This window comes from Eufriesea mexicana, unplaced genomic scaffold (genome assembly GCF_001483705.2).
Source record: "Eufriesea mexicana isolate 0111107269 unplaced genomic scaffold, ASM148370v2 scaffold372, whole genome shotgun sequence".
Lineage (NCBI taxonomy): Eukaryota > Metazoa > Arthropoda > Insecta > Hymenoptera > Apidae > Eufriesea > Eufriesea mexicana.
The window spans coordinates 88740-108548 of NW_016908534.1; the positions used below are offsets into that span (position 1 = coordinate 88740).

At 40.7% G+C, this 19809-nt stretch overlaps 1 protein-coding gene across 1 annotated transcript in view; it reads right to left on the reverse strand.

Moving 5' to 3' along the window:
* Positions 1-10610: 10610 nt before the first annotated feature.
* Positions 10611-19809, reverse strand: part of CCAP-R (Crustacean cardioactive peptide receptor) — a 44713-nt gene continuing 35514 nt past the window's right edge. The window contains 5 exon segments of the mRNA XM_017896699.1: positions 10611-10803; positions 11927-12107; positions 16512-16581; positions 16584-16706; positions 17687-17781. Coding sequence (XP_017752188.1) covers positions 10611-10803; positions 11927-12107; positions 16512-16581; positions 16584-16706; positions 17687-17781 — 662 coding nt within the window.

Genomic DNA, 19809 nt, shown 5'->3' on the forward strand with positions numbered 1-19809 from the left:
CAATGTCGATTTTTGGTATTATTTACGTAGAATGGGTTGTTTTTTAATTGTTCTGATAGTCTTTCTTCACTTCCGACGGATCGTGTGTGAAATATAGTGGGGTCAGTGTGAAATCGCGAATCGTTATTGCGTAGTTTCAATTTCCTCTCTTATATTTTTTAAATTTCTTTATACAATGTCGATTTTTGGTACTATTTGCGTAGAATGGGCTGTTTTTTAATTGTTCTGATAGTCTTCCTTCACTTCCGACGGATCGTGTGTGAAATATAGTGGGGACAGTGTGAAATCGCGAATCGTTATTGCGCAGTTTCAATTTCCTCTCTTATATTTTTTTAATTTCTTTATACAAAGTCGATTTTTGGTATTATTTGCGTAGAATGGGCTGTTTTTTAATTGTTCTGATGGTCTTCCTTCACTTCCGATGGATTGTCTGTGAAATATACTGGAACAGTGTGAAATCGTGAATCGTTAGTGCGCAGTTTCAATTTCCTCTCTTATAGTTTTTAAATTTCTTTACTCAATGTCGATTTTTGGCACTATTTGTGTAGATTGGTCTGTTCTTTATTTGTTTTGCCTATTTTGCTTCCATTTTGACCGTTCGTTTGTAAAATATTGTGGTTACCGTGCGTCTCTTCCTGGTATAGTTTTTAATTTTTCAAAATGTTCATTGCGTGACCCGAATTTGTTATACAGTTTTGTATTCTGTTGGCTTTTGTGAAGAAGAATCCATCCAGTAGCAATATTAGGATGGTGTTCAATGTTAATAGTGCGGTAAAATTTATATCAGTAATCTGTAAGTGAAATTTTGCCGTCATGCAGCAATTTCTTGAAGTTCATGATTTAATTAGAAAAATTTGATTATTTTTTAATTTTCTACTGTCTAATTATCTTTGTTCCTTCTAACCATATTCTGTGCTTATTTGTGACGCCTTGATTTTTTCAGGACCTTTTCGTGCTTCTGTATTCCTATTACCTATCACGAGTTTCCAGTCGAAAGTTTTAGATGCCACTGCTCGTAAGTCGAAAGTTTTCTTCCTTATTTATTGCATTGAAGGTATTAGCCGGGTACAACAGGTTACATTAATGGTTTATTCAATTTATTTTTTTAGTAATTGAATTGGTTCAAATTTCTTGCTTTTTTTGCAGCTGTTTGTTAAAGATTGATAGAAGATAAATTTAACATAAAAATATGGAAGAGGATTATACTGTTTGTGAATTACTAACTGTAATCTTTGTTATGATTATTAACGGGGTGTAGGAAAAATGGAAATTATCCTTTTTTCATCTTTAATTTATTTTTCTTACTGTGAAATATTTATGGTTAGGCATACAAACATTTTAGACAACACTACAGACGATTTCAATACAATCATTATTACATTATGGCGTATTCAGAAAATATAACTTAAAATAGAAATAAGTAATTTTTGATTAGATGAATTTAATCATAGGAGACGGCACACCGACAGATTTCCATCGAATTCATGTAATTTGCCAAGAATATTGAGAATATAAATTTTGCAGTTTTTGTAGAATACCTATCAAATTTTAGATTTTGTATTATGCGAACATGACATTAAATGACATGATAAATATGGATGTTAATTATTTAACATTTTCTGCTGCTGTAAGAGGTAATAATTTGGAAGTCTGTTTCTGATCGCTTGATAATAATTCTTCGACAGTCGATAATATAGGAACCAGTAGATACAAGTATCACACATAACCCAAAAATTTTTCAAGTATTTTTATTCTTTTTATTGTATCTTAATCTATATTTGTCATAATAACTAAAATAATAAAAATAACTGTACAACCAAATTAAATAGTGCGCATTCTATTTTTAAAATTACATTTTTTAACATATACAAATTTTACGATTTTTTATTTCAAATAAAATATCGTGACATCTTTAAGAAATAGTCTCTATTAACGTTTCTGTTCTTTCGAACAGCCTGCCTGATCCTTTGCAGATTTCGCGCTTTTGTCACGAGGACTATGCTGTGCACCAAAATGTACAGTTCTCTCCAAACATGAGCTCTTTGATTTCGGCTTCTGCTTGCTCTTTCCACTGGATGCTCGTCGAGTAGCCTCTTCGATAATTCTTTGATCCTTTTCATTTATGTCAGCTGCAAAATTACTTCTTTGACATCCTTCCTGTTCTCTGTAATTATAAATTGAACCAAATCGTTTCTTTCTGTTTAAATAAATAACCCTATCGTTTAATTCACTCTCTATCAAAGATCAGTATTACAGAATATTACGAGCAGTTTTGTGTGCTACTGCATCAATCGGGGCTCCCTAGTCGATGCTCTTACAAATTATTTACAATAATTTAGGACCTCGCTATATCGCGGGTATTGCTGCAGACTGGACTCTGCGTGCGCAGAAACGAAAGGACGAGTAAAAGGGGGAATCCCGGCGCGTCTAGCGCCACGGAAGACTCTCGCATCTCGTTACGTGAAATTTGAAGAGACATTCTCGGCGGTACATTACGGCGGACGTTCCGCTAATGAAACGACTAAAATGCGGAGAGCGTAGTCCAGTTTAAGCGATAGGGGCTGCGATGCTCGAACAAAAAGCGAGAACTCTACGCGATTTGACATTTTCTCCTTCCCTTCGTTTAGCTCGTCCTCCGTTTATCCTAATTAATATGCACGTTGACGTATTTCCTCCCTGTTTTTCCCCTTCTCCCCATTACCATCCAATAAAATCCAAGGATTATTTGATTTTCTTCAAGAAAAGACTCTTAACTTTTATGGATAAAAGTGGAGTAAAATATAATCAATTTCTCTGTACAACGTAGTTTAATCTTCTGTGATCTTGTAACAAGTTGGACTTGACATTTTGTACCTCCAAACGTACTGTATTTTCCCGAAATTCATCCGCATCCTATCTTTTTGTATTATTTTTCTTTATTTTAATAAGAATTTTTGTATTCTTCGTGCTATTGTATGTTAATGAAATTTTTTCCATTTAAATAAATAATGCCTGACACGAGTGTGACGTAATAAGGCAAGGGGTTAATATAATTTAGACGATTCTCTTGTAACACGAATGTCTTTGTATCCCTGTATTAATTTTGTATATCGTTTAACAGAGATTCGATGCAACGGGAAACCAAAGGATTAATTTCTAGGTAAAACCTCGTTATGGAAGGATCAAGCTGAATTTACCTCTGATGGTTATTTTGCAATTTAGCGATCAGCTTGTTCAAATACATGTTGTCTTTTTTAAGCGTCTTCAACTCCGCCTCTTTCTCCTGAAATCGAATCAAAAACACAATTTTACGTATCTCCAACGATCCTCACCTAATTTTCACGTTATCTAGTATTACCGACAACGAGTTCGTCATGCTCTTGAGCTCCTCGCAGCGCGTTTCAGAAAGGTGACGAGCCGTAATGGTTTCCGTGGTCAGCCGCGTCAATTGCTGCCTGTAATTATGTTCCCGTTCCATCGCCTTGTCCCATGCTTCCTCTCTGGCGATTATGGTGTCGCGTAGAGTCTTCATGTCCTTCTCCAGCACTTCCAGTTCCGATCTATCGCAATCGCATCACTTTAACGACGCCGTTTGCGAGCAAGTACTCCTCTACTTGTTCGCGGGTCTCCTAACAAAAAGGGAACGGTAAGAACGTGAGGGGAAGCATATTTACCTGGTGATGGTGACGGTGGGTGGTTGCTTCTCGCAACTTTCCAATTTCCTTTGGCAAGCCATGCATAACTTCCAGATTTGTATTCCACGATCCACCCTAGCCACGACGTTCGTTGTCGACGTGGCATCCGTTTCAACCGTTGGAATTTGTTTATTCTGAAAAGTCGAAGCGGAAATGTAATTCCCAGTGAAAGCTGCTACACCCAAGACGTCCTTACTCTGGCTTTCTCCACCTCCATTCTCATTTCTTCGATCTTCGATCGTTCGAAATCGAGCTCCTCTCGTAGCAAGGTTAGCCTCTTCTCTAGCCTTTTCACCTCACTCCGTTCCTCTTTCAGCCTTCACAAAGGCATTGTTGCGTTAGAACGTGGGATCATTCGGCGAGTAAGAGCATTTTCTCCCGGTTAAGAGGAATAAAAGGATTAATGACGATAAAAGAAGGGTCATTTAATGTCGTTAAATACGATGCCGGGGCGAAACGCAGAAGCGTCGGTCGGTATAGAATTATGGTAATCGAAATGCGTGACTCGTCGTATTTCTGCGTATAGCATAGATTTTAATTCGCCATGAGAGTAATGCGTTCGAAAGGCTTCCGCCATTAATGAGATTTTTTCAAATCCTGCCTCCATTCAGGACATATCCGCCATTAAACCGCGCCGATATTACTTTAATAACCGCAGTTCAACGAGACGAGCTGCGCAAAAAGTAAATGGAGCAGGATCATCTCATTGGGATTTTCGAGGGAAATCTGAGGTACGAATTTGGGAAAGAAAAGCTGCTAGGATGCGATAATAAGGTCACGTATGATAAAATCAACGTGGGATATGACTCGCGTCATCGCGAGCATTTGTATTCTGAGACAACTGTAGCAGATGGTGCGGGTAATGGTGAAAAAGGGTGCTCTTTATTTCTCAATCACCTTGTTCATCGGCTGATCCGTGTATTCGCGTGCAAGCCGCAGAATATCGATTAGGGTTGTCCATTGTTTGCGCATTAATACTCACTGAGACGCGAGGGCTTTGTTCTCGGTGATAAGATTCTGATTGCGCGTCTGCATTACGATATTGCTGTCCTCGAGAAACTTCATTTTCGTCTGCATCTTCTCCATAGCGATTGCCTCTCCGTGTTTCATTGTCTCTTGCTTGTACGATGGCATCATCCTTCCGGTTTGCATTCGCGTCTCTCCATACGTTGGATCGCCCCTCGCTAACCAGACGAATAGAAATTTTAATTTAAATCAGCGGTATGCGGCCTCATTTGCATTCCAAGTTTTTCACTCTTTGTTGAGGGAAGATTGTATATAGCTCGTTGAAATCTACCGTGCGAATGGTTTATGGGTACTTGCAGCTTCGATTATGATTTTACGAACGTGTTACGCGAGCTGTAACGAGTTTGCCATAGTTTCGTTGCTCGCCACCAACTATCCTGAAATTCGAGATGAACAACTTGTATTAAACTGGTATTAATTTCTACCGAGTTTAACCACTTGCTACCATAATTTTGTTTGTTTCAAATGGGTAAAAATTATGGTCGACCGCAGATGTTTATTTTAATTCCAACTCTGGAAAGTAACAACTATAATATTTACGAATAGACCATCGGATAATGGTATAACGATGCATTTATAATAGAAAGGAGTTTGGTGGCGAGTTATCTATTTCTACCGAATACGCGAAAATTTGGGGGAAAATTAATGTTAGCTTTCCCCATTGCCGAGTACTGTTCACGCTAGTATACGAAAAATATGAGTTTATCAAATATTTTAAGTACTAAATATAACTCGATGCGAAATGAACCAAGTTGAAACTGTAACTTTGTCGACAATTTCTCTCCATTTCACATTTGCGGATGCCATTTTGGTACCACTCGGGACCACCAACGCGAAATTTTCACCTATAACTATGATTCTCCTATGCGCACTTTTTCGTATAGCCTCGTGGCTACAAAGATATATACATCCCTGAGTAGGAAAAAGCTAACATCGTCGACGACAGAAGCAACGTGCACAAAAGATATTTCGAGAAAATGGAGTGCATCAGCGAGCAGTCACAGACAGGGTATCCGACAGCCCTCAAGACAGCTGACATCGAGCTAACATTTCGAATGTCAAATAGAAGTCTATTCGCGCACACATTTCCAGAATACCTCACGGGAATAGGTGATGGTAGGGAAGTTTTGGTTTGAGAACTCCATTTTACCTGTCGTGGGAGTTTCGATGCCGTTCCCTTGAAAATCCGGCGTCCTCCATCCGGTGAAATAGCCTGTGAATGCAAAATACGTTGAGCGCAATAATTGATGCAATTTGTAACAATCAATTGACAGTTTTCGCAAATTGTCAGACACGTAAATCGCGATGGAGATACGTACCGCTTCTGTAAGATTCGGGAGCCCTGCCAACCGGGGTGTAGGCTGGTGGAACATAGCGACTGTACTGTCCATCGAAATAGTTTCTCTCCTTGGAAGGATTCGTTTGCTGGTAATGCACGCAAGACATCACGGGAAGCGAGTATCTCGTGTGAAAATGCGATTTCCAAAGCTCTTGTTAGACTTCTCTGGCTGTCAATATCGTTGAAACCGTGATTCGCTGGAGTGTCTGAAAGCTATCTGATCGGCAGGTCCACTTCGGTCTGGACCACGAGAAACGTTTCTTGATCCTTTTGTCCTCGCATAATCCCGCGAGTAGTCCTTTGAAACAGAACGGAAAGGTAATACGAGCGATAGACGCTGTCCTATTACTCTGAAATTTTCTCTCACGGCCTAGTGTAATCGCACGTCGCCGGTCTTTTGTTCGATTTCACGTTCGATTTTTCCCGATTCAACGTAAACGCGTTACGTCGTTTGTACGTATACACGTGCCTGCCAGGTGTCACTTAACAATTTCCTGCAGCGCATAAGCGTGCAGATTAAACGTCGAAAAACGTGGGCAGAATTTTCCTGAAACTAACGACTTTTAAATATATTTCGTTTACTGCCGCTTTGATCTAGGTTGAAACAATTTGACTCTTTGTAGCCCTCGTCCTCTCATCTTTCAGAAACCACTTTGTCTCGTTACGACTTTTCTTACGCGATTTATCGTAGAGATGAAGGTATCTGGCGTATCAAAGTAACTAGTAGTTATTCTGATTAAATTGGAAAGTTGCAATCAATGAAAGCTCAGTAACGACTCTTTCGCGTTTGAGGGTCAGAAGTCACTAGGGCACCGGAAGACTTCGATGTCAAAGAGAGCGTGAAAACTTTGCAGAGAAGGACCATTCGCGTCAAAGCCAAGCTCGTCGTTTTTAGACGTTTAAGACCAAATCCGCGCTTCTCGAGGAACCCTATCGGAATTATCCCTTTTGAAGGCTCGGTCCCTTCGATTCTAGGATCCAGGCAGGCGGGTCTGCCGAAAAGTTAACGATCCATCGCGCGGAAGGTGGCTGCGAGAGGGGCGGAGGGCCCAGATTAAAATTAATTCCGGCGGTGGACTCGGTGCGAAATACCCCGCTCTGGAATAGGGTAAATAAGCGGCGATGAAAAGGCCGGAACGATCGTTCTTCAGCGGCATCTCCGACTTATCACGGCGCCGCCGCGCCGTTGAATTTTACAGCCGCTACAGCGTAGGCCGTAAAAAGGAAGTGGAGGAACGCGAAGAAATTTTATTTCGTTCGGTGGCAGGCGTCCCGTTCCTTCCTCGTGATTTGTCCGTGTGCGTGGCCCGGCCTCGTAAAGAATTTACGAGCTCGCGTCGCGAACGAAATTGCGTAAAACTGAAGACGAGAAGCGATCTGGCAGGAATTAGCACGCGTTGCAGGTGAGTTAATTGTCGCGATTGCGGAGCAGGCTGCGATAGCAGACGGAGACCAGATGTGTCACTTATGGCTAGTGACAGAAGCAAGAGTACCGCAACGTAACTATTCGAGTCTTTTTCTTTTACATTTTTCAGTTCCGTTCAGGCAAGAGAGCAACTAGCATGTGTCACACCAAAATTGTTCCTCTTAGTTGTTTTAGATAGTTACTTCACCTAGTGCCCGAGGTTCTAATCGTATTACCAAGGCTTGATGTGGCAGTCTAGTATGGAGCTGATTCTAAGGATCGTAACATCGGAAAAGTCGAGTCTAAGTCGAAGCAGGAGTGACCAATCAGTGAAAAATTAAGGATACGTATGAAAATCTATGTTCCGGAACATCGAACGAGTCTTTCCCAAAACTGTGTTTCTAAAAACTACGCGTAAGATATGTTAGATATATTTTGGTCGCACTATTCGCAATATTCGATGGAATCGATACCGGTACCATTCTCGACATATGATCCACTCGATACCGAAATACTCGCTGGAAAATATTGCCGTGTATTGAAATTTTATCGTAGGTGGAAGTAAGTTACGATTAACTCGAGTTTGAATAACAAAATATTTGTTTCAGAGTGAATTATGAAATGTTATCGGGTAACATGCTTGAGGTGGCGGAGGGTGCGATCCACACCTGACAGCGCATTTCATACGAGAGACGAAATTTTTTTTTCTCGACGATCATTTTATTTATTTCGGTCGCTTTTGTTATTTCGCGGATAATTAGTTTTCAACAAATAGCATCCGTGACGAATAATTTTCTACCAGACTCGATAATATTTATTCCCTCGTTATTTCCTTCGTGATAATCAATGAAAATTTTATGTTTATATTATACCAGTTTGTATCTATAAGATTATGGTAATTTATGGCAATTAATATAATTTTAGGCAATTAACGAATTTGGACGAAAGATTTTAGCAGGAGTAGTATACTATCGATCCAACGAGTATCGATACTTTGGATACCTGCGTTTCCGATATTTTGCAGTACAATATTTGATGCGGTATCGTAATTTGAATGCTGACATCGCAGGTACCGACCTGATACCTGTTCGATCACAAGCCGTGGACTTGATACAAGAGTCAAAGATTAGGTTTCGGAAGGTGCATAAGTATACTTTGTGCCTCGCGAGAAGTCTCGCAGAAGAAGCAAGGGTTAAAACGATCCAACTTTTGTTCCTGTACCGTCTCGCGAGACTTCTTGTGAGCCACGCACAGTACGTTACACGTTATCATGGACGAGTTTATTTGACAGTATGTACAAATTTCCAGCGGTGAAAATATGGTTGTCATAACAGGACGCAGTGACACGTTATATTTAACCCTTTCGCTACTACACTTTACGGGCTGTACGTATTTCTCGTACACGAATGAGAGAAGATATGGATGGGAACATTTGAGTATCTCGTATAAGTGCCTAATTATGGCAGAATGTGCGCAAGTACAGATGATTTATGGTATCGAAAACGTGTACAGATCTGCCAGTGATTATGGAAGCAGTTTAAGTCATATCCACGTATTTTATTTCGAAATCTTGGAAGCCTGGTGTTTGGAAAAAAGATGAGTGAAAAAATTAATTTTCACTGTGCAAAGGTAGTTTTAATTAACGCGTCGACAGGTTAATTAACGAGTTATCGAATCACCTGTTTTCTCTGGGGTTCCCTAACCATGGTGTGCAATTTTTAAGCGTAATTCGCACGATATTAAGATAGGAAAGACGGAAAAATTCGTTTCCTTCCGATTTCTTACTTAGGCCAGTTTTATACGACATGCGTTTAAAAATATGTATATATATATTTTTCTTTTCGTAACGAAAGGGTTAATTTCCTCCTTCTTCCTCTGTCTTATAAGGGTACGATAAATAATGAACAGACGAATTACGAATATAGTGTGATCTACCGTTGCCTTCACATAGACGTAGCCTTCATGCAAGTAGCTGCATTACAAAAGGACATCTCAGTTTCGAAACGCGACAGCCGAGTACGAAAATTTAAGTGACGAGGTTCGAAACGACTAAATTTTCCGTGCGGATCCATCTACGTCGTGGTTGCATTTCGGTGAACGGTTCAGGATTCGGAGGCTGGCCGTCATTCGGAGATACAAAGATGTATTTTCTGTACAGCCGTGTTGTACCATCCGAACGAGGAATCGTTGTAGCGGCTTCGATTTATCGCTCGCGTAGATCGCTAGCAAAATTGCCCACCCGCGGGCTGAACGTTTTCGCGTCGATCGCGAAAGGATGGAATACATGAATATATTACACATTTATGGTTACACGTGTGTATGTGTGTGTGTGGACTGCGCGCATATATGTATACGTGCGTGAGAGCAATACGCGTGTGTATGCGTGCATACACACGAAGCTGCCGTTCATTCGCTATGTATATATGTACATGTATACTTTGAGCGTATTATTTTCCACGTAGGTTGATCGATTGCCAGGTTAATATCCTATTCATCCTCTTGAAACTTTACGAATTTCGATGCCAACGGCTTCATTGGGCAGAATTAACCTGTTGAAGTGGATTCGCTTTGATTCGCAATGCAATTATCGTTTTGCATTTATTCTTCGTCGTTAACCACTCGAATTTAAATCTCCACTGTGAAATGGTACTCGAATTCAAGGTAAACTAGTCATACCTAGCATCCTCAAGAGGTTAATACTTAATAGAACAGCAGAGGTTTAGGAGCGGAGGATGAAGAAGACATTGGCCGTGCACGATCTCGCCTGAAATACTGATCACGTAAATGCTGCCATATAAAACTAATTTTATTCACACTTCTGCGTGGTCTCCTGAATTATGGCCCTAGAATTCGTCACGTAACGCATAGCCTGCGCTTTGTACTGTAATAACAATCGTTATCCAATGCCTTTCCCTATTCCCTCGGATTCCTGACGAACGAACGAAAGACGAAGAATCGAAGAAGAGACCCGTGGTTTCGAGGAAGGAGCAACATCTCAGGGATTCACGCCTGTGGGAAACGAACAGACGCGTGGTGGCATGAACATAATTTCAGAGACTCGACACGCGTGGTCTCGTCGAAACTCGAAGGGAGCCATTGGGCAGGAAAATCCTACGCGGATCCAAGCCGTCGTGTCCCCAGGGGTGCGGTTTCCATTGTTCGTTTCTTACACCAGAGACACCATCACCCGTTTCCTAGGGGTGGAGTGTAACATCGCAATGTGGCCGCTTCTTCGCGAGGACTGGGCCGTCAATGACGTCGTCACAGTCGTCCTGGTGCTGCTGTTTGGTGCACCGGTGCCGAAGCAATGGTGAGGATTGGTCGCGCACCATCCGGATACCCACGAGATCCGTATGTTCCTATAGGGCCAAAATCATTGCATTTGTACAGGCTGCAAAGAAACATGATTTTTCCCGACTACCACATGTCGATTTTACACCGATGCGAAAAGGTTGCTGTGAAATTTCATCTTCGCCAAAGTCCAATTATTATTATTATTATCTTTGATATTATTATCGTATCCTGTGATAATATTCGTGAGTCGTAAGGCAATCGTTAGCTTGAAATTACAGACTTCATGCTTACCCTTCGAAAAGGATGCAGCGATGGTAAACATAATCGTTACGTATGTTTTGTTAATATTGTTTGCGTGGTGAAACGAATGTAAACGATGACTTACATAGTGCTGACGGCACAATAATTCATTGGAAATTTCGGAAAGATGACATTCGTGATATCTACTATAGTGAAGTTCAGTACCTAAGAGGTTAAGTGTCTCCTGACCTGCAGACGATCTAGGTTTATGCTGTCCACTTAGCAGTGAAGGTTATGTCGCGAATATGTCCTGAAGGTTTATTGACCTTCCAGAGTGAAGGTCTAGAACTGTTAAGGATGAGTATACCATTCGTTTAGACTCGCGCTTCGATATTTAACAGGCGTCGCGACGACGCGAGGACGTCACCCTGACTACTCCAAAGAGCCTGCTGAGAGTAGTCCAGGTGATTTTTGGAATGTCCATGCAATTTTAACGACTCGTCGAAAACCTTAGTCCAACCTTTCACGAGTGATCTGTGTGATCCACGGACAGACGTGTATTAGCAAAGAAAATGCCTTCGACTAAAGCCTTCTTGCAATAATTTAATTTCGAAGATCTCAGCAAATTTCGCACATCGTTCTCCGCTAAATCGAGGAGAGATCGATCTATGGTGGTCAGGATAAATCGTTCTTTCGCACTCTGTACAGCTCGAAGCTCGATATCGGTTATCCCATCGCAGGAAACCCCAGGCTATACAGCGGAATGTTTTACACGGTTTTTTAAAACTTCAAGCATCCTAAGAACCGATGTTTCATTCGAATAGTTTCTCTTCTTAACTCCTCTCCGTTCTCGGGAAAGTTACACGGTTTAAATTCCTTTGTCTGTTCGAACTCTATAACGGTATTTTCCTTGTAATATCAAGGGATCTTGACATTCTGGATACTCACCGTACTGTTTTACAAAACGACGTGCTGAAGAGACAGTATATAATCGGATTGGCGGCAGAATTCAGAGGTGTCAAGCTTTGAATGAATGTAGCCACAGCTATGTTCGTCTGGGTCCTTGGTACGTAGCCGTAAACTTGCAGGAGATTGAACACTATGTACGGACTCCAGCATAGAATGAATACTGAAACATTGAAAGATGGAGGTGAGCAATCTGTTTATTCTTGTAACAAAAATTATCTAGGTGAGCAATTAATTTTAAACAAACAACTATTTATAATTACAGAGTCGATAGGGCTTAATTTGATATAGAAAAATGGCGTGGAAATCCGTCAAGAGTACCTCCGAGAAATAACGATTTATAATTATAGTTAGGGGAGTCAGACCTAGCAAGTCGTGATTCGATACAGAAAAATGACGTCAAAAGTATCGTGGAAATTAGGGTACGAGTGATATTTTTCAGAAGGAAGAAATTGCTATCTTTTTTACAGTAATTACTCAATATTCTTTCACTTACGTCAACCAAAGTTTGAATAACGTTTAAATACGTGACAATCGTAAAATTGTGCGAAAAAGATTGGTTACCTGGGTAACTTTTCCTGTCAGCTTCGCATAATTTCTTCCTACTACTAGTCTCGTTATCGAAAGCTCGATAAATCGCGGTTTTAAAGGCACAGCGAGAAAATTACGAACGAGGACGTTTAAGAGACGAAGATCTATCGCAATGGCTAAGACCTGTAAATTAATCTTCCCGTAATCGTAATATGTCGCGCGATCTTCACCCTCGCTGGCGTGAATATTCGGATCTGCCAGTCGAGAGAAATGAATTGCCGTCAGGTAGTTTGCCCTCAAAGTTGAAATAAGTCAAAGTAATCTTGCGCAAAGAGAAATTGCAACGAAAGAAACGGCATAACGCGATACGCGTAACTTCATTTACATCCAAAGGAGAAGCGTCCTGAGGAGAGGAGTTACGGCACGTTTCCTCAAGAGACGTTGGGAATTGCAGTTGTTCCGATTGATCACGAGCAAATACAAATCTCGCGAAAGCATCGATTAAATCGGATCACTGAAAAATCGGATAGAAACTTATCTCGAGACCTCTGTCGCGAGACGCTGTCAAGGAAGTAACCGGAAACTGTCACGAATGTCACGGATCTTGGATGTAAATTTTTAAAGAAACGTCGGAGAAGAACCGTCAGAAAGCTGAATGTTTCCCGAGAATTTAGCTCTCTTATATCTTTGGGCTTGACTTCGTTGTGTCTCCGTACAGGAATCTCTTAATTTTATTTTTCTAATGAATTTTTTTTTACCGTACCGAGTTACAGAGGTATTTCAATTTCTAGAACAATTCGTTTCAAACGTCTTCTGTTATTTTATGCGAGTTTTGAAATAGGTCAATTTTAAAATCCTCGTTAGACAATGTTCGTCATATGAACTATTCAAAAGGATCAAGTTTATTCGTTGAAATTTCTATAACTTCTGCATCAAAGTACTTGTTAGATGGTTAACTATTAATGTGTAAAACGAACGTGCATTTCTCGTTTGGCGGAAGTAATTTATTTGGCAAATGAACAGCGCTTGTTGAACAAAGTTGGAGATTAAAGCAATGCGGATTTGTTTTAATGTTAAATGTTTGGATTCCTGGATACGATTCATTTCTATCATACGATACGAATTTAACGATAAATTGCGTGACAGTTTGCTTTCGTTCCTGCTCATATTCGAGTAACATCAGTGGATTATTTGATTACAGAATACACCTACATCGATCGAAATTAAGTATATAATTCATGCACCAGTCATAATACATGCCCACTCTTTACACAAGGTTCAATTAATTGTTTTATTCTTTCGTTCCTCGTATTTATTACACGACGAGATGAATAATATTTCGTTATTTACGTCACCGTATTTATCTTGTTTAACGAAATTACAAATTTTAATGGAGAAACGTTTCAGCCCTGATTTTCATAAACGTGATTCCGCGAAATTCGGAAGCCTCGATCAATAGAACCAACAAAGCAAATGAAGTTCTAGATATACCTTATGATCATATGGCAGAATACGAGATATTCGACAAATGAAACAAGATTTACTCTTAACGATTGCTTGTCCCGGAAACGACCACAGGGATCGCTAATGGCTAATCGAAACGGGTAAATACTCGAAAGGGTTTACATGAACGAGTGCATTGTACGATGCATATCGCATTCAATGAACGCTTTTATTGTCCTTTCTCGAGTTTATCGACCTCAGACTCGAACTCATTATACACAGTGGCTCATGAAAGTATTCATGCGATCGCGTTTCAAATTTTCAACAAACGAAGTATAATTCCCGTATCACAGCCGAAACTTCTACAATGATAATCCATTGAAGTAATATATCGAAGATTAAATTTATTATGGAATTAAATAAAATGTGTATATACACAATGTGTACATACATAAATGAAACAACTATTAACGCGATGTATAAGCTCCGGGTCCAATATGATACGCTTCCACGAGTTAATGTTCAACGTAAACACGGTGATGATGATATACCAGATATTTGATAACTCGTTTTTATACGTATATCATTTCTATTGCGAAGTCACTTTGGTTACACAGTACGTATGCCACCCAAATGCTCAAAAAGATCGAAGAATGTCACGTTAAGTTTCTAAATTTTGTCAAACGCACGTTTCTCTTACTTCGAGATATCGATTCCTATCGGTTGTTTCGCAGGAAAAATGATACAGAAGGTGTATCCATTTTAATAGTTCTCCCGGTCCCGAAGCACACCGGGGAGAGTTGCGTGGACGGAGCTCGATCTCATTTGATCGGTTCCGCTGGGAACGATCTCCGTCAGCTAAAAAAGAAGAAATTTTAGCCGAGACATCGTCGAGAAACGAATCTGATTAGACCCTGCAATTCCTGCCACACGTAAACCCGTTCCCTCGAGAAACGAAGGGAAGACGATGCAGCTTTGAGCAAGAAGAGGGCTCGAAATTTCTACACAGTGTTTGACAAATACAAGCCGAGTCTTCATCTACCTTGATACTCCTGACTTAGACGCAGAGAAGATAATTCTGTACGATCCTCCGCGTTATTTGCACGTATCAGACTGTTGACTGGGGATGACGAGTTAATTCGTCACTGGAAATGGTATTCCCGAAATCGAATTTTCTTGGATCCGGATATATCTAGTTCGACATCGAAATAAATTAAAGGGAATCACTTCGAATATTTCCGTTATTGGTAAATTGACTTTTTCTACCTTTGGTAATACAATTTAATATAGAAAAATAATTTTTCATTGGCTCTTTAATAATGAAATGATTAGAGAAAATTGAGACAGTCATGTTGAACAGTTGGTGAAACGATAATGAAGTCCGCGTGTGTAAAAATATTAGGATAAACGCAGAGCTTTCTGTTTAATCGTATACTCCAGGTTTCCATTAAAGCTAAAACCTTTGGTGCAATTTATTCAATTTGCCAATTTCCTTTCCCTCTTTTCAGAAACATTTTCGAGTTCCAACCTAACTGAAACGAATTTCTCAAAAATTTTTATCTCCGTGACCATGTGAAGTTTAAATTACTAGGTTACATAATTACTGGAATAAAATCGTTTGACGTAATTTCTCTCTAATTCGCCGAAAACCGACCAACGATTTTCATTCTTATCCTCGACTAGACCAGTCCACTGGAGTGGCACTAATTTCGAAGTGCGTGATAAAATTTTAGCAATTAGCTCATACGTGCTATGAGATGGAAAAGAACGAAAATCACAATGCACGTGAACTATAATATTACCTGTGTCACGAATCACTGATATTTCCAACGGGATATACCAGGAACAAATGGTACTCGGCAGAAATATCGAGACAAGATTACGAGCACGGAAGAAAATTCAATTTTTCCCAAAAGATCCCTTTCTTCGATCTCACGGGGTACAACTATATACAACTATAATATATATTCGGTAGCGCGTATCTCTGAGCAGTAATTCGTGAGAGGAGTCGGAAAGGACGAGGCTGAGGTCGACCGCCATTTTCGCTTATCTCTTTACTACGTAGCTTTTTTACGCGGTGCAAATATAATCGCACGAAAAGGACGAGACAGGGTTGGAGAAGGGCGCTTTTACCTTTTATTGACGTCGATAAACGCAGTTTCGATCCACGGATAACTCGGCTCGTTACGAACTTGGACTACTTATGTTCGTTAAATTTTTATACCATCGCGGCGCGTGATTCGCAGAATTAACGGGTTCCTTGTCTCATGGAGGAGCTTCGAATTATTTATCTTTTGACATTTTCGACGGTAGCTTTGATACCCGCATTTATAGCACTTCTTTCCGTAAACTGGTCCGTCAAATCATAGCCTAATGCACATTTCGCGAATTAGACGTCCGCGAAGTTTGGTCAAAGTCGAAACTTTCACGTTTATCATCCTTCATGCAACGCGAATCCGTTTTGCCACATAACCACGAGAGTTTGCAATGTAAATAAGATTCGTTTAGCTTTGGCCTGTGAGAATTTCATTTGCGACCGCGATTTCGCTGCAAGTTTACACGTATTAAGGGTTAAACGCTGAAGTCTACTCACCGCACACTATAACGAGGGTCATTTTGACCGTCTTAACTTTGGCCCTAGGAATGAGTCCTCTGGAGGACGCTCAACGATCACAGCATAACAGCCCCCTATTATCAGAGTAGGGACTATAAAGAGGGTAACGCTGACCAGGCTCAGGTAGATCTTCCACTGCGTCGGACTCAGTTCTATCCAGCATTGTATCTTCCCCTGGTAAACGATCCTGCCGATTATGCTCGTAGTACGACCGATTTACCAAAACTAGGCCAACGGTGTTCGTTTAAGTGGTTCGTATAATTCATAACGAAATGGCACGGACGAAGGCGCAGCTTCGCCCGGACATTAACGTTCGGAAGAATCGACCCCTTTCCGCGTTAAAGGACGTTAAATGAAATCGAGGTTGAAGATTTCGTACCCCTTTGTACCACAAGTTGACGACTTTCTCGCTGAAAGCTGCATTCCGAATGGCTGCCTCGCGACAAAGCACAATTTTTGTATCTCATTAGCGATAAATTATGGCTTTGCCTCATGCTTCTTTATCACGACTGCTACGTTTTATTAAAAACTCGAACTGTGGATATCACGAAATTCCTCGCGGGTACCAGTGGCATAGCTAGAGCTTTTGCCATTCGAGACGGCCACTGCCTTTCGCGATAGGCCAAAAATGTTGCAAGAATTGAACCCTTAACCCCTCTTGATCCTACGTCGAGTTGGACTCGACAGCCCGTTTCATTCGATTCTTTCTAATTTTTGTAAATGAAGCACATCGCGTTCAATTTAATTTGACAAGGATGTGTCAACGTAGATACGACGTTGATTAGAAAATTATGAAAATCGTCTTGACTGTCAAAACGATTCGGACAACGTGTTTGGACTTGGACCTCAAAGGGTTAGCGATGATCTTGCAACCTGAGGCACACGAGTAGCTTCTAATTGCTTAAAATCGGGTTCCAAACTCGACTTGCTAGCATCTTGCCTTCTGTCTCGCCATATTGGTGTACCATATATCATATGTACCGTTGATACCGACGGAATGTGCTATATATTCGCGAAGAAGTTGCATTAGCAAGGACGCAGAGAGACGAAAGTCATTTCGCGACATAATTAACAAAGTGCCTTGGAGCGATCAAAATCTTCAGCCTCGACTACGGAAATTCAGATCGTCGCGTGTACTATAAATTACTCGATACCTCTACGAGCCTCTCCTCGAACAGGAAAGCGACCGGCGTGCCAAACAATGCAGACAGGCTCCAAGCAGCAACCACCAGGGCTCTGGCTCTCCACCCTGCGATTAAAGTCGAATTTCCAGGCATTAGTCGATCTCTCACGGGGCAGGGATAAGAAAGTAATCCCGCGAAAGACTCGAATGTCACGACGCTTCCAAATGACACGGAGGTAAACGAACAGATGTAGCTTCGCTGATCCGTGACTCGCGTTCGCCAAGTTTCCTCGTTTTCGCGCTCGTGAAACTTCCGCGACAGCTGCCGGGGGTAAAGAGGTAGGAAGGTGGAACGTAATCGCGATGCAATGAGAGAACTTACTCGCATCTTTTCGTTGTTCTAACCTAACGATTCCGCAGTCATTTGCGCCGTAAAGTTCTCGTGTTCGTGCGTTCCAAGGATTTTCGCGACGTTTAGAAGATTACGAAGGGGTTTCCAGATAATTGCACGCGAAATGTCGTTTCTGGGTTAATCCGGAATCTGCATGCGGAGCTGTTACAAATGGAGGAACCAAAGCGTGACAAGGGTCGCGAGGACGTCTCGATTTTGCTGGGGGGGTTCCGATCGCGTTCGTTTCGAGTTCCCGATGCATCCCCAGAGGTTTTAGTTGGTAACAATAATCCAACTAACTAACCCCCCTTCTCACCCCCAGGGGATCGAGGTATTTTTGGAAGATTTTCTGCGTGTAGAAAAAGAAGAAAAGAAGGAAAAGGGCATCTCGAGTTCGTTACTGTCGCGTCATCGACGACGTTCCGGTTGGTAGTTACCGTAGCCACGGTTGTTCTCGTTTTATTTCGCTACGGTTTTTCACCTTTCGACCCGGTGCCACGCTCCTTACGGTGTATGGCGCGTTACAGCTCGATGGAGTAAGGTAAAAATAAAACCGTTACATTACGTTAGTCCACCAGAGCCGGGATCTCTTGGCTAGCAGTAAATACAATCCAAAGGTGTCCACCGTGTTTCGCGATCGAAGGGAACAGGAACTCCGGAATCATTGTATCATCGAGGATGACATTGCATCCGATATTGCAAACTCGATTCTATATACCGAAACCAGTATGGAAGGTCCAGTTTCGTACCCTTATAATACGATACGATTGTAGATTAGGTTCAGCGAATGGATCGGTGCAATGAGTTTGTTTGTAACGTTTTTCCAATATGGAGTGAAAAGGCACGCGATGACACGATAAGGGAATATATAGTCGCACAGTCATAGATAGCAGGAAATATTCGATACGGAGTAATGTATTGGATGGAATAAATGGTGGTGGTGAGAAGAGGACGGAGTACAACCCATTTTGCACCCATTTAACAGGGAAACACGAAGACAGTCAAACTGGAAATTCTAGAGTTCTTGTTTTCGCAGTCGCTGAAAGTACGCTGCTGTTTTTGGCAAAACTAATAGTAACTTTTATTGAAGCGGAAAAGCGATTTTACAAAAGTGGTTTGCTGAGATTGTTTGTAAGTTGATAGTTGGAAGTGGGTTTCTAGTTAAAATTACTCGGGATCAGAGAGGATATAATAATTGCACTTTTCGTTATTTCGCATTTTTAGAAAAATATGATGCACGTGAAGCTTTTCACCGAGCTTCTCGTACTTTTTCAATCACGCAGCTTGTATTGTTTGGTCCGGTATAAAAATTGTCAGTTACTTTCTACTGAAAAGTTCATAGTAACGCATTGAGTCGGAAATATTGGTAACCACTGAATTGTAAAATATTGAAGTATAGAAATATAGAATATTGAATTTTATAGAAAAATCTACAAAATAAAGCGATTTCATTGATTTACTATTTTTCGTCAGATGCGTCGCATCCATTTTATTAATCAACGTGTTCTAAATTCAAGGGAATCTATGTGTTTTATTAAAAATCTAATCTCCGGAGCGTATAGTTCTTTTGACACGAAACGACATTTGTTCGATGCAGTTTTTCACATTACAAAGGATTTAAGGTAATTCCAGGTGGTACAGCGAAATATCACATCCTGCATACCTACTTATTTCCCTTATATCATTTTAATTACGGTTATATTAATTACTCGTCTAACTATTTTCAATTAATTAATATAATTACATACATATATAAATATAAT